General features: G+C 48.9%; 1 protein-coding gene and 1 pseudogene across 2 annotated transcripts; one reads left to right on the top strand and one right to left on the bottom strand.

Annotated features, from left to right (window-relative positions):
• Window positions 1–9865: 9865 nt before the first annotated feature.
• Window positions 9866–12905, top strand: CRX (cone-rod homeobox; the record flags this gene model as incomplete). The annotated part of the gene is made up of 3 exons (XM_081107672.1): window positions 9866–9965; window positions 11176–11327; window positions 12258–12905. 3 exons carry the CDS (start codon window positions 9866–9868, stop codon window positions 12903–12905), a joined length of 900 nt encoding a protein of 299 aa, XP_080963798.1.
• Window positions 12906–21674: 8769 nt separating this feature from the next.
• Window positions 21675–23007, bottom strand: LOC308530644 (large ribosomal subunit protein uL4-like; annotated as a pseudogene). Its single transcript has one exon. The product of its transcript is annotated as a large ribosomal subunit protein uL4-like (transcript).
• Window positions 23008–23431: the final 424 nt, after the last annotated feature.

The following is a 23431-nucleotide window of genomic DNA, read 5'->3' as shown; positions in this document are numbered from 1 at the left end:
CTCTTATCATCTAGCAGGTTTGCACACCTTATAAATGCTGGGAAGTGGGCCCTTGCCATGTGGCTTAGTTGGTTGGAGCAAGCCGGTCTTTGCAGGCTCATGGGAGAAGGTGTCAGCTACTCTGTGTCACCTCCTCCTGGAATGTTGGCACTAATTGGCCCTGAGGCTCAGAGTGTCCCCAGGGTGGGAGGGTGTGGAGAGCTGGGTTTCAGAAGGTCTTTGCATGCACTTGGCCCTGAGGTCAATTACACTGAGGCCGTTGTTAGCCTGGAGCAAGTTGCTTTCTTTTTCAACTAAACCCAGTGACTCAGAAAGAAATCTTGGTATTTAGCTTTGTTCTCCCCATTTTTTCCTCACCTCCCATGCCCAATCACCCATAAATCCTGTCATCTCTTCTTTCAGAGAATGGTCCTGTTGGAATCTACAAAATGCAGCTGGGAGAAATTTTAGAAGACCCAAGCCAATGATGAAATATAGCATGGTCATGGATGGGAAGACTCAGTGTGTCTTCCCTGGTCAGGGCACAGACAAAAATCAACCAATGGCCCTGGCCGGTTTGGCTCAGTGGGTAAAGCATTGGCCTGTGGACTTAAAGGTCCCGGGTTGGATTCCCATCAAGGGCACATGCCTGGTTTGTGGGTTCGATCCCCAGTAGGAGGCATGCAGGAGGCAGCGAATCAATGATTCCCTCTCATTTTGATTGGGATTGCAGTTAACCTAAAGATAAGTTTGAGAAGGATGGCCATCTTAACAATCAATATTAATTCTTCCCATCCATGAACATGGTATATTTCATCATTGACTTGGGTCTTTTAAAATTTCTCCCAGCTGCATTTTGTAGATTCCAACAGGACCATTCTCTGAAAGAAGAGATGACAGGATTTATGAATGGATTGGATGCCGGAGGTGAGAAAAAAAATGTGGAGAGCAAAGGTAAATGCCAAGAATTCCTTCTGAGTCACTGGGTTTAGATGAAAAAGAAAGCAGCTTGCTCCAGGCTAACCACCAGGGGTTTGGCCTCAGTATACTTGACCTCAGGGCCACGTGCATGCAAAGACCTTCTGAAACCCAGCTCTCCACACCCTCCCACCCTGGGGACACTCTGAGCCTCAGGGCCAATTAGTGCCAACATTCCAGGAGGAGGTGACACAGAGTAGCTGACACCTTCTCCCATGAGCCTGCAAAGACCTGTTAGTTCTTCCCTCTCCTGCATGGCCATCTGCCCTTCCCTGCTCCGGTGGGCCAGGTGGGTCTGTTGTCAGAAGGACCCTTCCACCAAGTAGTCTCCTGACTGGCCTCTGTGGGTCCGGCAGCCCCTCCCTCCCTCCCTCCTGGTCGTCCCGGGCTCCTCAAGCTAATGAGACCTGCCCTGATTCCCCAGCCAGGCTGCTGGCCTTAATCTCTCCCAGCAGGAGGTTCGGGGGAGGCAAGAAAGAAAGGGCCCCCTGATGGTGAGACACAAGGTCCCAGCCACAAGGCAGGATTACCATGATCTCATGCACGTATGTGTGGGCGAGCATGTGTGTGCGAACGTGCGTGTTTGGGTGTATGGGGAAGTAGAGGAGACTCATGTGGGGACCCGGAGCTCAGGGAGATATTAATATCCAAAGAGAGAGAGAGAGGGGGGGGGACAGAGAGAAGGAAACAGAGGGTAATAGAGACAAGGACAATCAGAAGTACAGAATGAGAGAGGTGCCTAGATAGGGAGAAAGAAATGAAGAGAGCCCGGCCAGTGTGGCTCAGTGGTTGAGTGTCGACCTATGAACCAGGAGGTCACAGTTCGATTCTTGGTCAGGGCTCATGCTCGGGTTGTGGGCTCAATCCCCAGAGTGGGACATGCAGGAGGCAGCTGGTCAATTTCTCTCTCTCTCTCTCTCTCTCTCTCTCTCTCTCTCTCTCTCTTTCCCTCTCTCTCCCTCCCTCCCTCCCTCCTCTCTGAAATCAATAAAAATAAAACGAAATGAAGAGAAAGTTAGAGAAAGAGAACAAGAATCAGAGGAAGAAGCAGGGAAGAGAGAAAGAAACAGGAAGAGAGATTGGAGCTTAAGAGGTTGGAGAAAAAAGGATGGAGGTACCGAGGGTGGACTGGAGTTACAGGGAGAGGTGGACAGGCATAGAGAGACACAGAGGCTGAGAGAGACAGATACACAGATGCCAAAACCAAAACACAGACAGACGGAGTCACAGAGAGAAAAATAGAAGGAGAGAGAGAGAGAATAAGAGAGACCAAGACAGGAATGTAGGGTAAAACCGATAAAGATAAGGGACCGGCACAGAAATGGAGAATGAGAGAGGGACACAGGCAAATTGGCAGAGGTATAATCTGAGGCCCAAAGAAAAGAGAAACTGAGGCACAGAGACCCCAAACAAAGACCATTGACATGGAGGGAAGGAGGGCGGGAGAGAGAGAACAAGCAAGTGTGAGAAGTTGATGTCTGGAGATGAAGACACAGGAACGTCAGAGACGAGAGTGATGGGGGCTGAGGCCAAAAAAAGGGAAACAGAGGCAGAACAAGAGCGCAATGGAGCAGAGCAGAGATGAATTCATCGGCAGACAGGCTGCTGGGAGAGAAGGGGTCACCCAGGAGAGGGCCCCAGAAAGCCCTGCTTCCTCATTTTTTCAAACGGTCTCTCAGGAATCCCAGCATTTTCCTCCTCTTACACCAGTAAGTCCTAAGGAAGAACTTGCCCGAGGAGTGGGGGCTCCTGGTCACAGGCAGGAGCTGGGCCCCCCTTTCCCTTCAGCCCTAATTGCCAAGATGTCACGGTGGGGAGAGGAGGGGATTAGGCAGATGGGTGCCCCTCCCCCTCCCAGCCAATGTCACCTCCCGGGGCCCAGGCCCCCACCCGGGCCAGGATTACCCTCCGAGATCCAGGCCACATGGCCAATGACATCACTGCCAGCCGGGGCTTAAAGTCTCCCCATGTGAGGGGACCCGTCTCCTTCAGCCTCTGCCATCTGACAACTGTCCTGGACGTGGGCCCTGTCCCTCCATCCTGAAGGTGAGTGTCTGCGGGAGCAACTGAGGGGATGGGGACGGGCGTGAGAGAGGAGACAGAAGCCGGCAGAAGTCGGGCTCATTGTATTCCAGACTGTCTCCATGTCTGATGGCAGAATCGCACGTGGAACAGAGGTTGCACCTGACGGCGGGGGACCCCACTGGGTTGTGACTGCAGCAGGAGAGAATGAGGGTGGATGGGGCAGGGGGCGGGGGGGGGGCATGGCTTGGGGACACTGGAGGAGTCAGAGGCAATGACACCACTGAGCTCTCTCGGTTCCCAGGGCTGGGGCCTCTCGCCCGCTTGACGGCACCTAGCGCACCTCCCTGTGGCATTTTCTTTAAAACTCCTCACCGCCTGAAACTTCCTCATCCTTTGTGCGTTTGTCCACTGACCGCCTGTCTCCCCCCGGAGCCTGGGCTCCCTCCCATGCCTGGCATGTGCTGGGGATGCCTAAGTATGTGTTGAATAGATGGATGAGTGACAAGTAGAACTGAGGTCACACAGAGGGCCAAGGTTTCGGGGCTACAGGAGGGAGGGAGGGGAGACTGAGAGAATGAAAGCCCAAGGGGCCTTGGGAAGGGGACGATTTGGGGGGTCACAGTGCTGGTGAACTGCTTACGTGGGGACCTCACTGCGCCCAGAGGCTCTGGCTTTCCCAGGTTCCGTCTCGGGTGGTGGCCCCTGCGCCTCCGGTCCTGGTCCCACGGATGGAGGAGCTCACGGCCCACGGAGATCTGAAGAAGGAGCACCTGGAATGAGGCTGAGCTGGGGGAGTCCTGCCGAGGCTGACGTGGGGCTCTTGAGTCTGGGAGGGAAGCCTGCCCTTTCTCGCTGTGCAGCCTTGGGCCCTTCACGTGCCCTCTCTGGGCCTCAGTCAGACGAGCCACGGCAAGCCCGTGTCACTGGCCTCATCCTGCTTTGGGGGAATCCCGGGTAGATTTGAGGGTCCAGGGCAGGGCTCTCTGGGTTCTGTTCCTGGCTGTGCCAGACACACCTTGTGTGACCTCGAGAATGGGCAGAACCACACTCCGCCTCAGTTCTCTCATTGGAGAATTGGACGCCCGAGCTCCGTGGGGTGGTGGTGAGTGTCCTAAGAGGCCGTGTCGCTTGGAGATCGGGAGGGCGCAGGCTCAGGGGACAGGCGCTGGCTCTGCCACCGAGGTGCTAGACGGGACTGGGACTCGCCTCTAAGCCTGTTTCTCCCTCTGGGACGTGGGATGATAACAATGTTTTCACTGGATTATTGTTCCCAAGATCTTGTTCTGAGGCCCTGGCTGCAGTGTCTGAGCAGTTGGGCACCCCAACTGGAGGTCGCCTGGTTGTGGCTGCCTGACCTTGGGGTGGGGGCCCTTCCTCCCCACCCTCAGCCTCAGTTTCCCCGCCTGTAGAATGGGATGATCTCCGTGAGTCCCCACAAGGTGGGTGTGAGCCTCCAGGCTGCACCTGTCAGAGCACCCTCCCAGGTAGGAGTCTGGACCCAGTGGCTGCTGAACCCCAGGAGCCCCGAGCACCCGCAGGTGGGTCCCCAGGGCAGGGACAACGGTCTCCCTCTTCCTACTCTTTGGGATCCTGAAACATCGTGGCCTTGAAGTTCACCCGGCAGGCTGGTCACAGGGCTGCTGCCAGGCTTGTGTAAGTTCTAACAAAAGGCGAACGTTGTTGTCTGAGCTCTGTCAGGCCGAGTGGCAACCGAGGGAAGCAGCCCTGACATCCTGAGAGCTTCGGCTGCCTCATTGCCAAACCCAGAGTCTTCAATGCGTGTCCACTGCTATTCTTGGTGTTATTATTTTTTTGAATATTTTATGTATTGACTAGAGAGAGAAGAAGGGAGAGAGAAAGAGAGAGGAACATGGATTTTGTTATATATATATAGATTGATTTCAAAGAAGAAGGAAGAGGGAGAGAGAGAGAGAAACATCAATGTTGAGAGAGAATCATTGATTGGCTGCCTCCTGCACGCCCCTCACATTGGAGTTCGAGCCCGAAACCCAGGCATGTGCCCTTGATTGGAATTGAACCGTGACCTCTTGGTTCATAGGTCCATGCTCAGCCACTGAACCACACCGGCCGGGTAGTTCCACTTAGTTATGCATTCATTGGCTGATTCTTGTATGTGCCCTGACCGGGATTCAAAGCCACAGCTTGGCGTATTAGAGCGGCACTCTAACCACTGAACTACTGGGTTAGGGCTTGTTGTTATTATTCCTTGCTCAAATCTTGTCTGCTGTCTGAGGAGTGGGCAAACCCTACGTCCCAGAGGTCATTATCATTATCAGCTGCTTGATGGGGAGCGAGGCTCACATTCCCTACCCACAGGATGGAATCCCAGTCTTTCTGGAAGGCCAGCCACTGGCACGATAGCCCGGCAAGGATTCCAGGGCGAAGACGCTGGAAGTAGATGCTCTTGTTCTGGGCCCAGCAAATTGTCCGGAACCGGACACGTTCGTGATTCTCCGTGTTTCCACTCTCTCTGGAGGTTCTGATGGAATATCATCCCTCCCTGGAGAAGAGAGAGAGGACACAGGGAAGCCGGGGGCAGGGGGTGGTGGAGGGAGGGAGGGGACTGGGAGAACAGGGCAGTCAGGAATTCTCCAGGAATCCCGGGGCCCCACGCACAGCCTGGGTGAGTCCCGGCACCTGAGCCTGCAGATGTTCTCATCTGTAAAATGGGGACATCCTAGTAATACAGGTTCTACCTCCATGGGTTGTGCTGAGGAGTCGGTGATATCTCCATGGAGGAGGCTTGGGTGTGAGTGATCTGTGGCTGTGTAACAAGCTACCCCCAAACCTTGAAGCTTAAGACAGTAAAGGTTTATGAAGTCCCACAGTTTCTGAGGGACAGGAGTCCAGGAGCAGTGGGACTGCCTGGTTCTGGCTCAGGTGACTCAGGCCGCCATGTTCAGAGTCCCACCAGGGCTGCGTGTCTGAGGGCTTGACTGCGGGCTCGTTCCCATGGCTGTTGGCAGGAGGCCTCGGTTCCCGGCTGCACAGATCTCCCTACAGGTGGCTTGAGCACCCTCCAGGGAAGGAGACAGTTGTGAAGTCTCGCTGTCATTTCTGACAGCCTGTTAGTTGCACACATCAGCCCTGCTCAGTGGGAAGGACGGTTCAAGAATGTGAAGACCAGGGTGTACTGTAGATGATTGGGTGCCGCTAGGACACCAATAGAGCCTTATGATTTAACTAGAGGCCCAGTGCACAAAAGTTCATGCACTCAGGGGGGTCCCTCAGCCCAGCCTGCACCCTCTCGCAGTCCGGGACCCCTCGGGGGATGTCCACCTGCTGGTTTAGGCCCACTCCCCGGGGGATCTTTAGTCGGACATCCTTAGCGCTGCTGCGCAGGTGGGAGAGGCTCCTGCCACGGCTGCTGCGCTTTCAGCCATCAGCCTGGCTTGTGGCTGAGCAGAGCTCCCCCTGTGGGAGTGCACTGACCACCAGGGGACAGCTTTTGCCTTGAGCGTCTGCCCCCTGGTGGTCAGTGCATGTCATTCATAGCGACCAGTCATTCCTGGTCATTCTGCTGTTAGGGTCAATTTGCATATTACCCTTTTATTATATAGGATGTTACTGTTTCTGCTGTTACTATTACTAGCACTGAGTCCCCCCCCCCCCCCTCCAGGACCTTCCTATCAGGTTCTACGTAACCTTAGTCCACGTTCCCCCTTGATTGCTCCTTCTAGTCATGCTGGACACCTTGTTTCTCCTCCAACAAGAAAGAGCCGACCCCAGCCTCCAGGCCTTTGTGCCTGCTGTTCCCTCTGCCTGGAACAGCATGGGTCCTGAGATCTGGCCATGGCTGGCACGGAGTCCTTCCCTTACAGAGAGGTCTTCCCTGATCTGAATTAGATGCCTCGCCCTCACCCAGAGCTGCCATTATGATATCACCCCTGTTTAGTTTTCCTCAGAGTTCTTGAAACTCTCTGAAAGCGTTTTGATTTTCTGAGGGGAAAAAAAATCAAATCTACTTCCTTGTTCACTGCCCGTTTATCTGACTGGAACCTGGAAATTCACTCCCATGAGAACAGAGAGGCTGTGTGTCTTGTTTCTTGTTGCACCCCTTGTTCTCAGAGCCGGGTGAATGCACTTGCTTTTCCAATATTTATTGGGGTGCTCGCTTCGGCAGTGCATATACTAACATTGGAATGATACGGAGATTAGCATGGCCCCTGCACAAGGATTATGTGCAAATTCGTGAAGTGTTCCATATTTAAAATGTATATATTTATTGGGGGTGCCGGGAACACAGCAGGGACAGAAATATATCTCGTTCCTGCACTCGGGTAGTTGACAGAGTTGGGGGAGACAGATGGGTAAACAAACATCTGTGTGTTCTACTTAATATGTGCAAAGTCCTGAGGAGCAGGAGAGAAATGAGCCCGTGTGTGTGTGTGTGTGTGTGTGTGTGTGTGTGTGTGTGTGTGTGTGAGAGAGAGAGAGAGAGAGAGAGAGAGAGAGAGAGAGAGAGAGAGAAACATCCAGCTGAAGGTGTGGGGAGGCCCCTTCCTAAGAGGTTATGCTTGAGCTGAAATGAGAGGAGGAGGGGTTCGCTACTGGGGGGACTTTGAACTGGGGACTGGTATTCCTGGCTCAGGGAACAGCACGTGCTGTCCCTGGGAAGCTGCGAGGTAACCTTAACAAGGGCAATGAAGGCCTGTGGAAAGGTTCTCATGGTTTTTTTCTTTATTTGCTTTTGTTTTGGTTTTGGTTTTTTTTAAGTTTACGGTTGCTTTTGTTTTTGAAAAGGTTACATGTATATATTGGTTAAAAAGTTATCCAGCCCTGGCTGGTGGCTCAGTGGGTTGGAGCATCATCCTGTACACAGAAAGGTTGCAGGTTTGATTCCTGGTTAGAGCACACACCTAAGTTGTGGGTTCGATTCCTGGTCAGGGGCATATGGGAGGCAACCAATGGATGTTTCTCTTTCACATTTCTCTCTCTCTCTCTCTCTCTCAAATCAATAAACATATGTTTGGCTAAGGATAAAAAAAATCACAAATGATATGCTGTACACCTGAAACTAATATATTGTAATATATTGAATGTCAACTGTAGTTCAATTTTTTCCCCAAAAAAAAGAATCTTTTTTCAAGTTTTTTAAAATATAATAAAACTAGAGGTCTGGTGCATGAATTCATGCACCAGTGGGGTCCCTCAGCCTGGCCTGTGGGATCGGGCCAAAACCGGCTCTCCGACATCCCCTGAGGGGTTCCAGATTGTGAGAGGGCACAGTCCAGGCTGAGGGACCCCACAATTGGGGCTGAGGAGGGACTGCGGGAGGGCTCCAGGGTGGTCCGGCCCATCTTGCTCAGTCCCGATCAGCCGTACCCCAGGAGCAAGCTAACCTACTGGTCAGAGCATCTGCCCCCTGGTGGTCAGTGCAAGTCATAGTTAGCGGTTGAGCAGCCTTAGCATATCATTAGCATACTATGCTTTGATTGGTTGAATGGACGACCGGATACTTAACATATTAGGCTTTTATTATATAGGATAATAAAATCGCAAATGGTAGCATGCTATACATACTGCTCAGAACCATATTTTTGAATATATATATTGTATATGTACATCTTATATAATTTACATTATATTTAATATGGTAGTATATGGTCTCTAAAATACACACACACTCATCCCTATTTTCAAATTGTAATTTAAAAATATTTCAAAATCTTTCAGACACATATGTAATAAACACAGGTGAAAGGTTTATTTAAGTCATTAGGGACCAGCTACTTCTGAGGTGAATTCAAGGAACAGAGGTAAACATAGTTATGCACCCACCTAACCATTCAATACATACAATTGCACATACATACATTCATGCAAACACATACATACTCATCCCTACGTCCATCTATCTCACCTCATACACACACAGATATATTCATCCACCCAATACATGCCTAAGACGTGGGCGTGGAAGAGCAACACCCGGTGCTTTAGTGTGGCCTTCCCTCAGGGTGACACGCAGCTGGTTTGGGAATCTTTGGGTTTGATTCTGGGTGCCCCACATCTCCAGAAACCTGTGTCCCACGTGACCGGGACAACTGGTCACCTGCTCTCCCTGGTTTGCGTGAGGCTGGACATCTTTTCCGGGGTCCTAGAAGAAAAGGTTTTGGTGAGGGAAAGGGCAGGGTCAGACTTTTTAAAGGACAGAGTAGGAGTAAGAACTTTTATTTATGGTGTCTGTTCACAGCTTCAGCTCTGCCCTACACACAGTCTTGGTGACACTTTTTTTTTTTTTAAATTTAAATTGGTTTTACCGGTATTTTTTGTTGCTAGTCCTCACCTGCGGATATTTTTTCCATTGACTTTTAGTGAGAATGAAAGAGAGAGAAACATTGATGTGAGAGAGAGAGAGACACATAGATTGGTTGCCTCCCACACACGCCCCAAGCAGGGCTGGGGACCAACCAACAACCCTTGGGTGCACAGGACCAACGTTCTAACCACTTCGCACACCAGCCAGGACACCAGAATGTTTTAAAATTTATTTTAGAAAGAGGAAAGGAGAGAGAGAGAGAAACATGGATTGGTTGCCTCCTGCACGTTCCCCAAAACCTGGGGAATAGCCCAAAACCTGGGTATGTGCCCTGATCAGAAATGGAACCCCCCACCTTTCAGTGTACAAGATGGTGCTGCAACCAACCGAGCCACACCGGCCAGGGCTCAGTGAAACTTTGGGACACTTAGCAGCAGGTAATTTTTATAGAGGGGAAACTGAGGCACAGAGGCAAAGAGACTGAGGCAGGATTTGAAGCCAAGCCTTCCTGTCACCACAAGGTAGCAGGGGAGAGTTGGAGTCCCACCCACCCCTTCTCTTGCAGGCCCACTCACCTGGTCCCTGGTGTCCGCGAAGATCATGATGGCGTATATGAACCCGGGGCCCCACTATTCCGTCAGCGCCTTGGCCCTGAGCAGCCCCAGCGTGGATCTGATGCACCAGGCTGTGTCTTATCCGAGTGAGTATAGCCCTTCTCCCCGACACCCGGGCTGGCCCCCTCTTTTGGGGCCTCTGGGGTCCCTTGACCTCAGGAAGACGATGGGCACCCACAGGGGTGACATCAGGCCCACAAGTAAATGCAAACACTACTCCATGCGGCTTGGAGGGAAGTGTATGGACATTCCTAGAATGTAGGACGGTGGTTCCTTCTGGGGTGGTGTTGGGGTCAAGCCCCAGAAGGTCCAGGGGTTCCCAAAGGTGTAGACGGAGGCAGGGAAGAAGGAATGACACGGAGACAGCATTCAGTTGATCAGCAGCCTAGCCAGAATCTCCAGCCAAGTTCTGTGTAGGCTCTATTGCCATGTTCTCTCGCTAGGTTCTCCAGCCAGGTTCTGTGTTTTATTGTCTTGTTACATCTGTATTTATACCAGTTGATTTTAATCCTATCAATTTCTATTGCAAAGGTTAGGGCGTTTCTTATCTCCATTCCAGGGAGTAAAGATTATGTAGCTTAAGTGTGATTGTTCATAGTTAAAGTGATTAACTACCTGCCTGGCACTTAGTTAAGGGGTTTTATTCCCTCCCTAACTTCAGGGAAAAATCCCTGGGGAAACAACCTTTCTCAGAGAGGTGACCTTGGTTAAAACACATAGCGCCAAGAAGGGGAGCAAACATATTAAGAACAGTGTACCATATACGCCAGGTCCCTTGAAACATATGCTGTGCAGATGTTTCTTCCCTGCAGCGACTGTGTCAAGCAGCAAGGATGGACTGGCTTCCAGCAGGGCGGGGGAGCGGGGAGCGATCTGGACCGGGGACCCAGTGGGATTCCAATCTGTTAGGGAAGTGAGCTCTCCATTTGGGGGCATTATTTGTTAGCTGGGCTTTTTTTCCCCATTAAATTGAACATTACAGACCGTGATGGGGGAGAAATGGTTGGATATCCACAACGTTATGTCTTAGTGCCTAAGGAATTTTGGAACAGGGACAAAAAAAATAAATCCATACACCTCCCTGCAAGGCTAAAGCCAGTTCTCCTCGGGGTGAGGCATGAGCCCCAATATGACAGGCAAAAGGGGGTCAGAGGGAGGCAGAGGGAGGTCTAGAAGGTCAGATGAACACCCAGAAAGGGCTTCTTGGGGTCCCACGCACCCTCAGGGCCTCACACCAGCTGAGGAAGAGAGTGGGAGGCCCGGTCACCTGAGAGCTCCATTGCCCCCCTTCCCAAGGCGCCCCGAGAAAGCAGCGGCGGGAGCGGACCACCTTCACCCGGAGCCAGCTGGAGGAGCTGGAGGCCCTGTTTGCCAAGACCCAGTACCCAGATGTGTACGCCCGTGAGGAGGTGGCCCTGAAAATCAATCTGCCGGAGTCCAGGGTTCAGGTGGGATTTCTGTTCCCTGGGCCCCTCCCAGCCCTTCCTGGGGTCCAGAGTGAGGGGAGGAAGGAGAAGTTCCCAAGTGGCCGCCACCGTCAGTCGTAAAGGGGCCTAAAGTCCTCACCCCCTCACTGGCCTTGCCTCTCCCACTCCTACCCCTCCCACTCCACTCCAGCCACTGGCCCCCGTTCCTCCTCTAACACGCCTGCAAGCACACTCTTGCCTCAGGACCTTTGCACTCTCTGTTCCCTCTCCCTGGAATGGCTACTCCCCATCACCTGTTCAAGATCTTTACCAGCCAATCAAGTCACTGTGTCAGTCAGTGAGACCTATACCAACGGTCAGATTTGCAGTTGCAATTTTCCCCTCCCACCAACTCTACTGCTCCCCCTTATGCTGCTCAATTGGTTCTTCGATAGTATTTATCACCTTCTAAAATACTCTGCGATTTACTGGCATACAGTTTATGATCTGTCTCTCTCAGCTAGAATGTCAGCTTCACTGATGTAGAAGACGGTTAGTGCATGTTTATTAACTGATTGAATGGATGAATATATATGTGTGTGTTTGGATGATTGTATGCATGTGCACGTGATTGGATGGATGTGTGTGTATGTGTGCACAGTTATATGTATATCTGTGTGACTGTATGTATGCATTGGATGGATGAATGTATTTATGTGCATATGGATGACTGGATGGGTGGACAGATGTGTGTTTGTATGAACGTATATATGTACAATTGTATGTATGAATGGTTGGATGGTTGGGTGGTTGGATGGATGGATGGATAGAGTGGCCCATATCTGACTGCAAAGTGAAGAGGTATGACTCTGGCGTGTCTCACCAATAAGCAGCATCATTTCTGAGCACCATGAGGGCCTCCTCCCCACTCACCGCCCCCCCCCCAACCGCACTCTCTTCTTAACCCCCCAGGTTTGGTTCAAGAACCGCAGGGCTAAGTGCAGACAGCAGCGGCAGCAGCAGAAACAGCAGCAGCAGCCCCCAGGGGCACAAGCCAAGGCTCGTCCTGCCAAGAGGAAGGCGGGCACATCTCCAAGGCCCTCCACTGATGTCTGTCCAGACCCCCTGGGCATCTCAGATTCCTACAGCCCCCCTCTGCCTGGCCCCTCAGGCTCCCCCACTGCAGGAGTGGCCACTGTGTCCATTTGGAGTCCAGCCTCAGAGTCCCCTTTGCCGGAGGCCCAGAGGGCTGGGCTAGTGGCCTCAGGGCCTTCTCTGACCTCAGCACCCTACGCCATGACCTATGCCCCAGCCTCTGCTTTCTGCTCTTCCCCCTCAGCCTATGGGTCTCCCAGCTCCTTCTTCAGTGGCCTGGATCCCTATCTTTCTCCCATGGTGCCCCAGTTGGGGGGCCCGGCTCTCAGCCCCCTTTCTGGCCCTTCCATGGGACCCTCCCTGGCCCAGTCACCCACCTCCCTGTCAGGTCAGAGCTATGGCGCCTACAGCCCTATGGACAGTTTGGAATTCAAGGACCCTACAGGCACCTGGAAATTTGCCTACAACCCCATGGATCCTCTGGACTACAAAGATCAGAGTGCCTGGAAGTTTCAGATCTTATAGAAGCGACGTCTCCACCTCTTGTTTAAGTCTCCTCCCTGAAGCTTAGGTACTTGGACGGCAGCTCTGAGAAAGCAGCAGGAGCCAGCCATCCTGCCAAAGGCTGTGGCCCCTTTGACTTCCTGAGCAGCTTAACACAACACAGTCCACCCCTTTCCTCCCTGGGAGAGGGGCTCCTTCAGCAGGGCTCAGTCATTCTCTCAACCCAGCACCATCTCACACCGATTCTAACGGGCATTTTCAAACATGAGCCCCAGACTCCAGAAACTGGCACGGAGAACTTTCCCCGAGATGAAACGAAACCAAACTCACAGTTGATTTGGGGGTAAGGTTTAGGTTGGAATCAAGATGCCCTTGAACAAACCAGTAGGGAGGTTTGATTTCCTAACTTTCCATTTTAAACTCTTCTTTAGCACATGGCTGGCGATCCTTCTAGAACTTCCAAAGATAGACTTTAAGAGGCCCCGTCATGGAAGCTTAGGCCATGTATTTGGCGATTATAACCAACTTTACAAATGACAGTTACATGGTAGGTACAGGGGCCTGTTTGCTATGTATCTAGTATCGATTTCTTAGTTTCTTCTTAAAGTACTTCATTGTTCGGTCATTCATTCATTCGGACGTTGGGAATGGACACATTTGGAAGGAGAATGGAAGGCAAGCTGCCTGCTCCATGTCTACCAGTATATTTTTTTCCTTTTGGTTTAGGGTTGTCTAAAGGTGACGTTCACCCAAACATGGGAGGAACTGGGGTAGTTTCAAGGGGTGGACCAGCCCTAGTTGTGGGTATTGCATAGAGAAAAAGAGGTGGACGGGCTTCCCGACCTATAAATACACAAAAGTAGGGGTGGGGTGAGAACCGGATTTGGAGGAAGGCCCACATTTAAAATAGACAATTCCTCTTGTAGACTGTTCACTTGCAGTTTCGATTGTGGGACTGGACAACAGTGCTTGGCCTGAGGATGTTTCCCTGGGGCAACACCATATTTCTTTCAACGTAATTTGACCCACAGCAAAGAGAAGAGCACTGTGAGAATTTTAGGGAAGCGTCAGGCATTTTGACACTCTTGGAAGTTTGGTGCTCTGGCCTCTTCCTCCTCATCTGACTTCTTTTCATTTCTAGTTCAGGGGAGGCAGGAGCCAGGAGCCTTTCACTTGTGGGTTTCGCCAGGTACGCGGTGAAAGAGAGTGGGGAGGGAGGCCGTGGTACGCTGGGAGATGGCTGACAACGTGCTCTCCAGGGAGAGGGAGAGCCCTGATTGGTAGCGTTTGCCAATTTCTGTGTTGTAAACCCTCCCACTATGGCTGAGTTCTGTGGTGTAAACCCTCCCACTATGGCTGAGTTCTGTGGTGTAAACCCTCCCACTATGGCTGAGTTCCAGGCACGAATCTGAAGTCACTGAACTCAGAGCTGGGAAGAAATGTGTGCAATCTGTGCTCATGACCCAGTAGGAACTGGCTCCAGGCCCCCAGAGCAGGAAGAGGGATCAGGAGGAAGCCATGGTGAGAAGAGAGGCTGGGAGACATCAGATGGTTTTTCTGGGTTCAGGCCAAGAGAGGTCCGTAACCCTGAACCCCCGAGGGGCACAGTGTGATCACTAGAGCCCACAGAAATGTTTTACTCAACACAACACTTGGTCACCTCTGTGGGCCTGAGACCTGCTGGGCTCTGGGACATTAAGCCCGGGAGAGGCTCAGGATCTAGACTGGGACACCGATAATCAGGATGGCACATGCTGGGGTGCAGGATGGGGGATCCAGACAAAATTCACAGGGGAGGGACTGGCAGAGGCGACACTGTGCTCTGGATCGGTGCCCAAGTGGGGACCAGAATGCAGTGTTAGCTATTCATTTCATAGACACTCCCACGCTCTGTGCGGGAGGCTGGGATCTCGGGCGTAAGCAGGACTGAGCTCCTCATCCACGGGGAAGGCGTGTCCGTGCAAACAATTCAAAGGCAGCCTGATAAGAGGGTCTGGGGAGGGCTTGGTGGATGGACACGATGTTCTGAAGGAGGCTGAAGGGCCAACAGGGGCTGGGGACACATGCATCCCTATCTGAGGGTCTTTCAAGACTTCTCCAGGACTTGGAAAGAGTCGGATAGATTTGTTCAGGAGGTTCCTGGGCTAGCCTTTGGTTCTCCAGTTGTCGATGTTAAAGGGTCTACTTTCCAAAACTGGGAAGAGTGACAAGGGAATTGGGGACGGAGGGAAGGGACCCCAGGCCCTCTGTCCTCCCCTTTTCCACACCCCAGAACTCTAGATCCCCCTTCCCTGGCCCCTCTCGGAGTGAAAATGATTAAAATGTTGAATCTCACTTAAAGTCTGGGTGATTTTTTAAATTTCTATGGAAGGGCAGGCCGAAAAGGTAGAAACAGGGGTCGCTCTGCTCGTGCCCTCTCCCCCCACCTTCTGTCTCTGTGGGCATGGGCCCGTCCATGGGCTTCCTCCCTCCCTCCCTCTCTTTATAAAAATCAATGGGGGGTAGGGGGTACAGAAATGAAGCTCTGACAACATGGATGGACCTTGAAAACATCGTGCTAAATGTTTATCTTTCCTCCCCTTTTATTGAATTTATTGGGGTGACACTGATTAACAAAATTTTACAGGTTTCAGGTGTGCGATTCTGCAACACTTCAACTGTAGACTGAATTGTGTGTTCATCACCCCAAGTCAAGTCTAAATGTTTATCTTAACCCAGTGGTCGGCAAACTCATTAGTCAACAGAGCCAAATATCAACAGTACAACGATTGAAATTTCTTTTGAGAGCCAGATTTTTTAAACTTAAACTATATAGGTAGGTACATTGTCATTAACTTAATTAGGGTACTCCTAAGCTGGCCTTTGCTAAAAACGTCCTCAATCTGAGGGGTCGACCTCAGAGAACATACCCCCACTTCTTCTAACGCCACTTCTTCAAAATAGACTCGCCCATGCTGAAAACCGACTTCTGTGCGTTGGCCACGAAGTTTCAATTGCACTGTACGTGTGCGCCCGCACGTGGTATTTTGTGGAAGAGCCACACTCAAGGGGCCAAGGAGCCGCATGTGGCTTGCCAGCCGTGGTTTGCCGACCACTGTCTTAACCTGATCTTTTATTTTTTTTTTTTTTACTGAACTTGTACTTGAACTATTCATGGCAGCTTCCTGCATAATGGCCTCAAACCGGAGACCACCCAAATGTCCGTCCACAGGCAAGTGGATAAACGAACCGAGGTGCATGCAAGCAATGGAATATTTCTCACCAATAAAAACCAATGAACCAGCCAACAGAGCAACATGGTGAAGAGCACAATAGTGAGGGAAAGACTTCAGGCTCAAAGCGGTCCATGCCGTGTGGTTCCATGTACATGAAATTCTAGAAAAGGGGAGCTGCAGTGGCAGGGAACAAACTGGTTGCTGGGAGCTGGGGATCAGCAGGCGGGAGTCACCACACAGGAATCTTTGGGGGCTAGAAACGTCCTATATCAGTGGTTCTCAACCTTCTGGCCCTTTAAATACAGTTCCTCATGTTGTGACCCAACCATAAAATTATTTTCGTTGCTACTTCATAACTGTAATCTTGCTACTGCTATGAATCGTCATGTAAATATCTGATATGCAGGATGATCTTAGGCGACTCCTGTGAAAGGGTCATTCGACCGACAAAGGGGTCGCGACCCACAGGTTGAGAACCGCTGTCCTATATCTTGATTATGGGGGTGCTTCCATGACTGTCTGCAACTGCCCAAACCCTCCAAGCTTTATGCTTCAAATGGGTGGATTTTGTTTTTATTTTATTTTTAATATTTATTTTATAGATTTCAGAGAGGAAGGGAGAGGGAGAGAGATAGAAAAACCAATGAAAATATATTTAAAAACAAAAAGGAAAAAAGAAAAATGTACTGAGCTGTTTTCCAGACACAGGTGAAAGCCAATCCTAACTCCTAATTCTCAGCACAACCCACCAGACATGCTGTTATATTCAGATGTATATTCTTATTATTCCCATTTCCCAGATGAGAAACTGAGGCAGAGGCAAGTCAGGTAGGTAACCTGCCCAAAGTCCACAACTAGGAAGAGGTAGAACTGGGATTTCTGTGTATCTTGTTGGGATGCAGCCCTTCCTGGCAATTCTTCCCCCCCCCCCCCCCCCATTTTTGGTCCTGCCATTCACTCCTGCTTCTCTCCTCCTGGGTTCTTCCTTCCTGGGCTCACTACAGGCCTGAGTATTTCTCTGCTTTCTTTTCCTCTCTCCATCTCTCCCCTCACCCCTCTTCTTCCTCCTCCCTCGTGTCCCTCCCTGATCTCTGAGACTGTCCCTGGCTGTTCCCTCTCCCTGAACAGCACTAATTCAGCAAACGCTCTAATCCTCTTAGGAGAGGGCCCAGCCTCAGCGCACCACAGGGAATTAGCGGGGATTGGGTTCAGGATCCAGACCCACGGGGGGAGGGGCTTCGCAGAGACATCCGAGTTTTCACCATCAGATACTTCCCCACCCCCTCCCACCCCCTCCAGGTGAAATCACGCCTGGGACACACAGGAAGAAAAAAATCGAGCCCTTGACACGTGCCAGGCACTGTTAGTGAGTACTTGTCATTTCTCTCTGCCTCTTCAGACACCTCATGAGGGAGGGGCCATCTCCCTGTCCCCTATTTTATGGGTCCAGAGGGGTTAAGTGACTTTCCCAAGAGAAACCAGAATCCAGTCCCAGCTTTCTGGGCGTCTCAGGCCCAGAGGTGGGAATGGAATGACCTTGTGGCCACCATCCTTGAGGGCAACTCCTGTTTGGTGACTTCAAAGATGCAGCTCTCAGTACACTCACAATATGGAGTGGATGAGAGGGAAACCCAGATGGGGGACAGGAGGGGAAAATGCCTTCCAAGGAGGAACAGTAGAAGGCAGAGGAAGAAAGGGCAAGCAGATGCCAGGAGTTGTTTGTCGTGAGGATGATTATGTATTTAATTCATTGACCAGCTATACAATTGTTCATCTTGTATTATTTTTTGAAAATATTTTTAGAGGAAGGGAGAGAGAGAGAGAGAGAGAGAGAGAGAGAGAGAGAGAACGCTGAGAAAGAGAAATATTAATCACCTACCACCTGGGATCAAACCCCCAACCTGGGCATGCGCCCTGAGCAGGAATCAAACCCCACAACACTACAACCAGCCGAAGGAAGTTGTATCTCTCACGGAACTTGTTTCTCTTCTCTAACTTGTCGAGTTTATTGGCATACGTTTGTTCATAATATTCCAACTTCCATTTCATTTATCTATAGCATTAAATGATATCACAGATGTCAGATAAGAAGAAAGACTAAAATCAACCATTTTAAACATCATCTCAAGAAATTAGGAGAGAGGGAAGAAAAAATAAAGATGAGAACAGAAATTGAGAAAATAAAAAAATGTACAGTAGAAAAAACCAAGACATGTCTTGTTAAAAACTAAATAAAATCAATAGCTCCCCCAAAACCAACATTAAGACTGAAAAAGAGAATAAAGATACAATAAAAAAGATTGAAGTTTTTTAAAAAAAAAATGAAAAAGAGGACATTACTAAAGATCCTACATTAGAGACATTAAGGATGGTAAGAGAATGCTATGGACAATTATATGCCAAGAAATTTGAAAATTTAGATGACAAATTTCTAGCAAAATATAACTAACCAAAATACAATTACCCAAAGCAAACACACACACAAAACAGGAAATCTATTAGCGAAGGGTAATCCATAATTAAAAATTTTCACACAAAGAACACTCCATGATCATTTGGCTTCCTCAAAGACTTTCACATAATTATTAAAAAAGAGATTACAGCCCTAGCCAGTTTGGCTCAGTGGATAGAGTGTTGGCCTGCACACGGAAGGGTCCCAGGTTCGATTCTGGTCAAGGGCACATGACTGGGTTGCGGGCTCGATCCCCAGTAGGGGACATGCAGGAGGCAGCCGATCAATGATTCTCTTTCATCGTTGTTGTTCCCATCTCTCTCTCCCTCCCCTTCTCTCTGAAATCAAATAAAAAATATATTTTAAGAAAAGAAGAAGGGAATTACGTTGGTCTAAAAAAAAATGTTCAGGGCCTTGAAAGAGAACAAGCATTTCTCATTTTATGTCATGAGACCTGCATAACTTTGATGTAAAACACCTGGCAGCAACATTAAAATAAAGGAAAATTAGTGCTGGCCCGAGTGGCTTCGTTAGTTGGGCATCGTCCAGTGCACTGAGAGGTTGCCACTTCCATCCCTGGTCAGGGCACATACAAGAAGCAACCAATGGAAAATGGTTCCTTTTCCCGCCTCTCACAAGTGTTCCATGCTGAGCCTCCTGCACCTCGCCGATTCCAGTTCTGACGGCCCTACCCCGGCACTGGTTCCCACGGAGTTTTCAACTGTGGGTTTCTCTCTGGTGGCATATTTCACGCAGGATCGAGAAGAGGCCTTTGGGGAAGTGGGCACTGGAGGACTGGGCTCATCGGAAACCACTGTGGCTGCAGATGTTGCTCTGAGACACTGTGATGTCAGCCCTGGCATTCTGGAGGCTCCAGTTCTGTCATCACGTGTGCCTACCTACTTTCCTCCCTGAAGTTTCAACGGAGTTAGTTTTCTTTGCCATCCTGGAAAGAAAAATAAAAAAGCTAATAAAGCCATGTCCAGTTAAAGAAACACAACAATAATGTAATGCATATTTAATGAAATTTTAAGCAATAAAGTGACTATACAAAAAGAAAAAGAAGCAATCAATGAATAAATGCATAAACAAGTGAAACATCAACTTGATATGCCTCTCTTGCTCCCTTTCTCTCTCTAAAGTCAATAAATAAAAATAAAAAAGAAATGAGGGTCCTGGACAGTGTGACTCAGTTTATCGAAGAGAGTCTGCCTGTGCAACAAAGAATCTGGGGTTTGGTTCCTGATCAAGGGCACGTACCTCGGTTACAGGTCTGATCCCCGGCCTGGTCAGGGTGGGTGTGGGAGGCAACCAATGGATGTGTCTTTCTCACATCCAAGTTTTTTTTTCTCTCTCTCTCTCTCTCCCTCCCTCCCCCTCCACCCCTCCCTTTCACTCCCTAAAAAGCAATGCAAAAACTATCTTCAGGTGAGGGTTAACAAAGAAAGAAAGAGAAGAAAGAAAGAAAGAAAGAAAGAAAGAAAGAAAGAAAGAAGAAAGAAAGAAAGAAAGAAAGAAAGAAAGAAAGAAAGAAAGAAAGAAAGAAAGAGAAATGAGGAAGAGAGTGAATTCCTTAATTTAATGAAGGGTATCTGCAGAATAATCCTGTAGGAAATATTATGTTTGATGTTGAAAGATTTTCTTCTGTTACTGGGAATGAGACAATTATCTAGTTCTCACCACTTCTTTCAACACTATAGTAAAGGTCCAGTCAATCCTATATAACAAAAGGGTAATATGCAAATTGTCCCCTCGACCCCGGAGTTCCCCCCCCCCAGCTGGCCCCACCCTCAATAGACCCCCCACACCCTGCTCAGGGTGGACCAGTGGCCAACCTCCCTCATCCCCTCCCCCCTGGCCAGCCCAGCCTATCGGCCCCAATGTGGGTGGGTCGGCTGAACGCTACCAGTGCACAAATTCTTGCACCGGGCCTCTAGTAAGGAAATAAAGATGCAATCAAGAAAGAAAAGGAAATAAAGGGTATATGAATTAGAAAGAAAGATAAAGAACTAGCACTATCATTTTTTTACAAATGACATGACTGTTTAGGTAGAAAACCCAGAAGAATTTATACATGCATAATTATTTAACAGTAATGAGAAAATTTGACACTGTTACTGGATATAAGTCAATAGAACAAGAACAGATTGTTTTTTTTATTATACTCCTGCCACAAACAGGAAACAAATTTGAAAAAACTGACACAATCAATAATAATATCAAATACTTTAGGAGGGAAAAAAGTCTAACAAAACCTCTACATAGATATAATCTCTACAATATAACAGAGGGTCAGGGGAGATTTACAGTAGAGTATAATGTCCTGGCCAGGTGGCTCAGTTGCTGGGAGCCTCGTCCAGTACACCAAAAAGTTTCGGGTTTAATTCTGGATCAGGGCACATACCTAGTTTTTTAGTTTGATACCTAGTTGGGTGGGTATGGGAAATAAATAAAATAAAGTGGACCATAATGAATGGAAAATGTGTTCATTTCCACTGGTTATGAGGAAAATACAGGCCCACAATGATCTTCATCTACATACCCATCCACATGGCTAAAATTAAAAGACAGACACTGCTAAGTTTTGGTGAGGATATGAAGTAAAATAACTTTGGAAATCTATTAAGCATTATCTACTCAATTTAAGCAAATGCCTCCTCCATGGCCTAGAAATTCCACTCAGGAATATACCAACAGAAATATACATATATTTGTGTGTGTCAGAAGACAGGCACAAGAATGTTCATAGCATCATTGTTTGTAATGATCCAAGCCAGAACCAATCTAGACTCACACCGATGAGACTGGATACAGTAATGGTGTTATATCATGTAATGGCAAACTACACCGACATCAGAACACAGACAGACCATTGCTAAGGCAAGAGGGATGACTCTTACAAACGATGGTGAATGAAAGAAAGCAAACACAAAGGAAGACACTGTCTATGATTCTATGCATGTAAAGTTCAAAAACAGGCAAAATAAACCTGTAGTATTAGAAAGCAGGATAATGATTACCTATGGTCAAGAATGAAACCTGCCATGAGAGAGCTTCTGTGTTGCTGGAAATATTCTGTGCTCACTTTCTTTTCTTTTTTTCTCATTGCCTTTGATCATATTTTTATTCAAAATTAGCTGTCCACAGTGATTTGACCGTTATGGGATAAACAAATGTAAGTTTATGCTGCCGGCTTCTTTCTTCAGTGGTGGGTTTCTTTTCTGCTGGCTTCTTCTTAGCTGCTGGTTTCTTGGTAGCTGCAGCCTTTTTCCCCACCAAAGGCTTCTTCTGCTTCTTAAGGCCAACAGCCTTCTTTCCTTTCTTCCCGACCTCAGGCTTCTGGCCTGGAACGCCCTTGTCATCTGATTTGGCTTCTATACTGCTGCTGCTGCTGCTTTATCCACCCGAAGCTTGTGGTTCTTGGCCTGATGAAGAATGGTGTTCCAGACATGGTCTTTGCATATGGGTTTAGCTTCAACATGATTCTCAGGCTTTTCAGTGGATTCTTCTTCAGGACTTTGCAGCGAATCTTCTTGTGTGGTGCTCGGAGGGCTCTTTGGATCTCTGGGCTTTTCAAGATTCTGCTAAGGTCTGTATTGCGCATCTTGTGCATGGGAAGGTTGTAGTTACTCTTAACGGGGGCAGCTTTATGCCACTGCCATACAGCTCATCTAACTTGCGGAAAGCACTTTCAGTCCAAATGCAGAAACGGCCCACATGCCCTCCAGGTGCAAGATTCAAAATGTTCAGTTTGCTGGCATTAAGCAGAGTAATTCCAGGGATGTTTCTGAAGGCTTTGATGATACCGTTGTCCTCGTTATAGATGATACAAGGTCCCCTGTGCTGGATATGACGACGGTTTCTCATTTTGCCCTTGCCAGCCCTCATTCGCTGAGAGGCGTAGACCTTTTTTATATCATCCCAGGCCCTAAGTTTCTTAAGAAGCAAAACAGCCTCCTGGGTTTTCTTGTAGCCTTCAACTTTATCTTCAACCACCAAAGGAAGTTCAGGAACTTCCTCAATACGGTGACCTTTAGACATGACCAGTGCTGGGAAGGCTCAGGCAGTGAGGGCAGAGCAGATGGCATATCATTTCTGTGTTGTGTTTACTCTGCAGTGCCAACGGCACCAGGTTTTGGTTAGTGCAAACATGCGGCCCCCACGACACACATTTCCAAAAGCACCCTGGCCAGAATGATGAGTTCCACCACCTCGGACTCTGGGAATTCGAGCCACAGCTCTGCCAGGACCCCAGGATTGGCAGAGCACTGATTTGATGACCTGCCAATTCACTGACAGCATAGGGCTGCCTATTGTTTTTGCGCAAGTTGGTGTGAACAAAATTCACAATATCTGGTCGAATGGGAGCCTTGAACATGGCAGGCAAAGTGACATTTTTGCCAGATGTTTCCCCCTTTTCAGAGTACACAGATATCAGCGGATGAGCACACGCCATGGCTGGGAGAGGAGAAAACCACACTCCTCTCTACCCGGCGGCTCCCACAGGAAAAGCGCTCACTTTCTGATAACCTATTAATCTGTGCATTTTTCTCAAGCAATGTTATCCTTCACTGAAATATTTATTTATTTGTTTACTTTGTTTTTTACGGATTTTTTTTAGAGAAAGAGAAAAGGAGAGAGAGAATAGCATTGATTTGTTGTTCCACTTATTTATACATCATTGGTTGATCTTGTATGTGCCCTGATTGGGATAGAACCTGAAATCTAGGTGTATCGGGTTAATGATCTAACCAACTGAGCTACCCAGAAACGGCCTTTTTTTATTTTTATTTTTTATGTTCCTCTGAAGATGAGGCTGAAGCCAATTTTTCCAGGGAGGGCAAAAAGAGGCCCAGATAGGTGGGACATTTTTCAGAGAA

The sequence above is a fragment of the Myotis nattereri genome (assembly GCF_964212035.1).
Source record: "Myotis nattereri genome assembly, chromosome: 15".
Lineage (NCBI taxonomy): Eukaryota > Metazoa > Chordata > Mammalia > Chiroptera > Vespertilionidae > Myotis > Myotis nattereri.
Note: the sequence above shows the minus strand (reverse complement) of the source record. Positions and strands in the feature narration are given on the sequence as shown.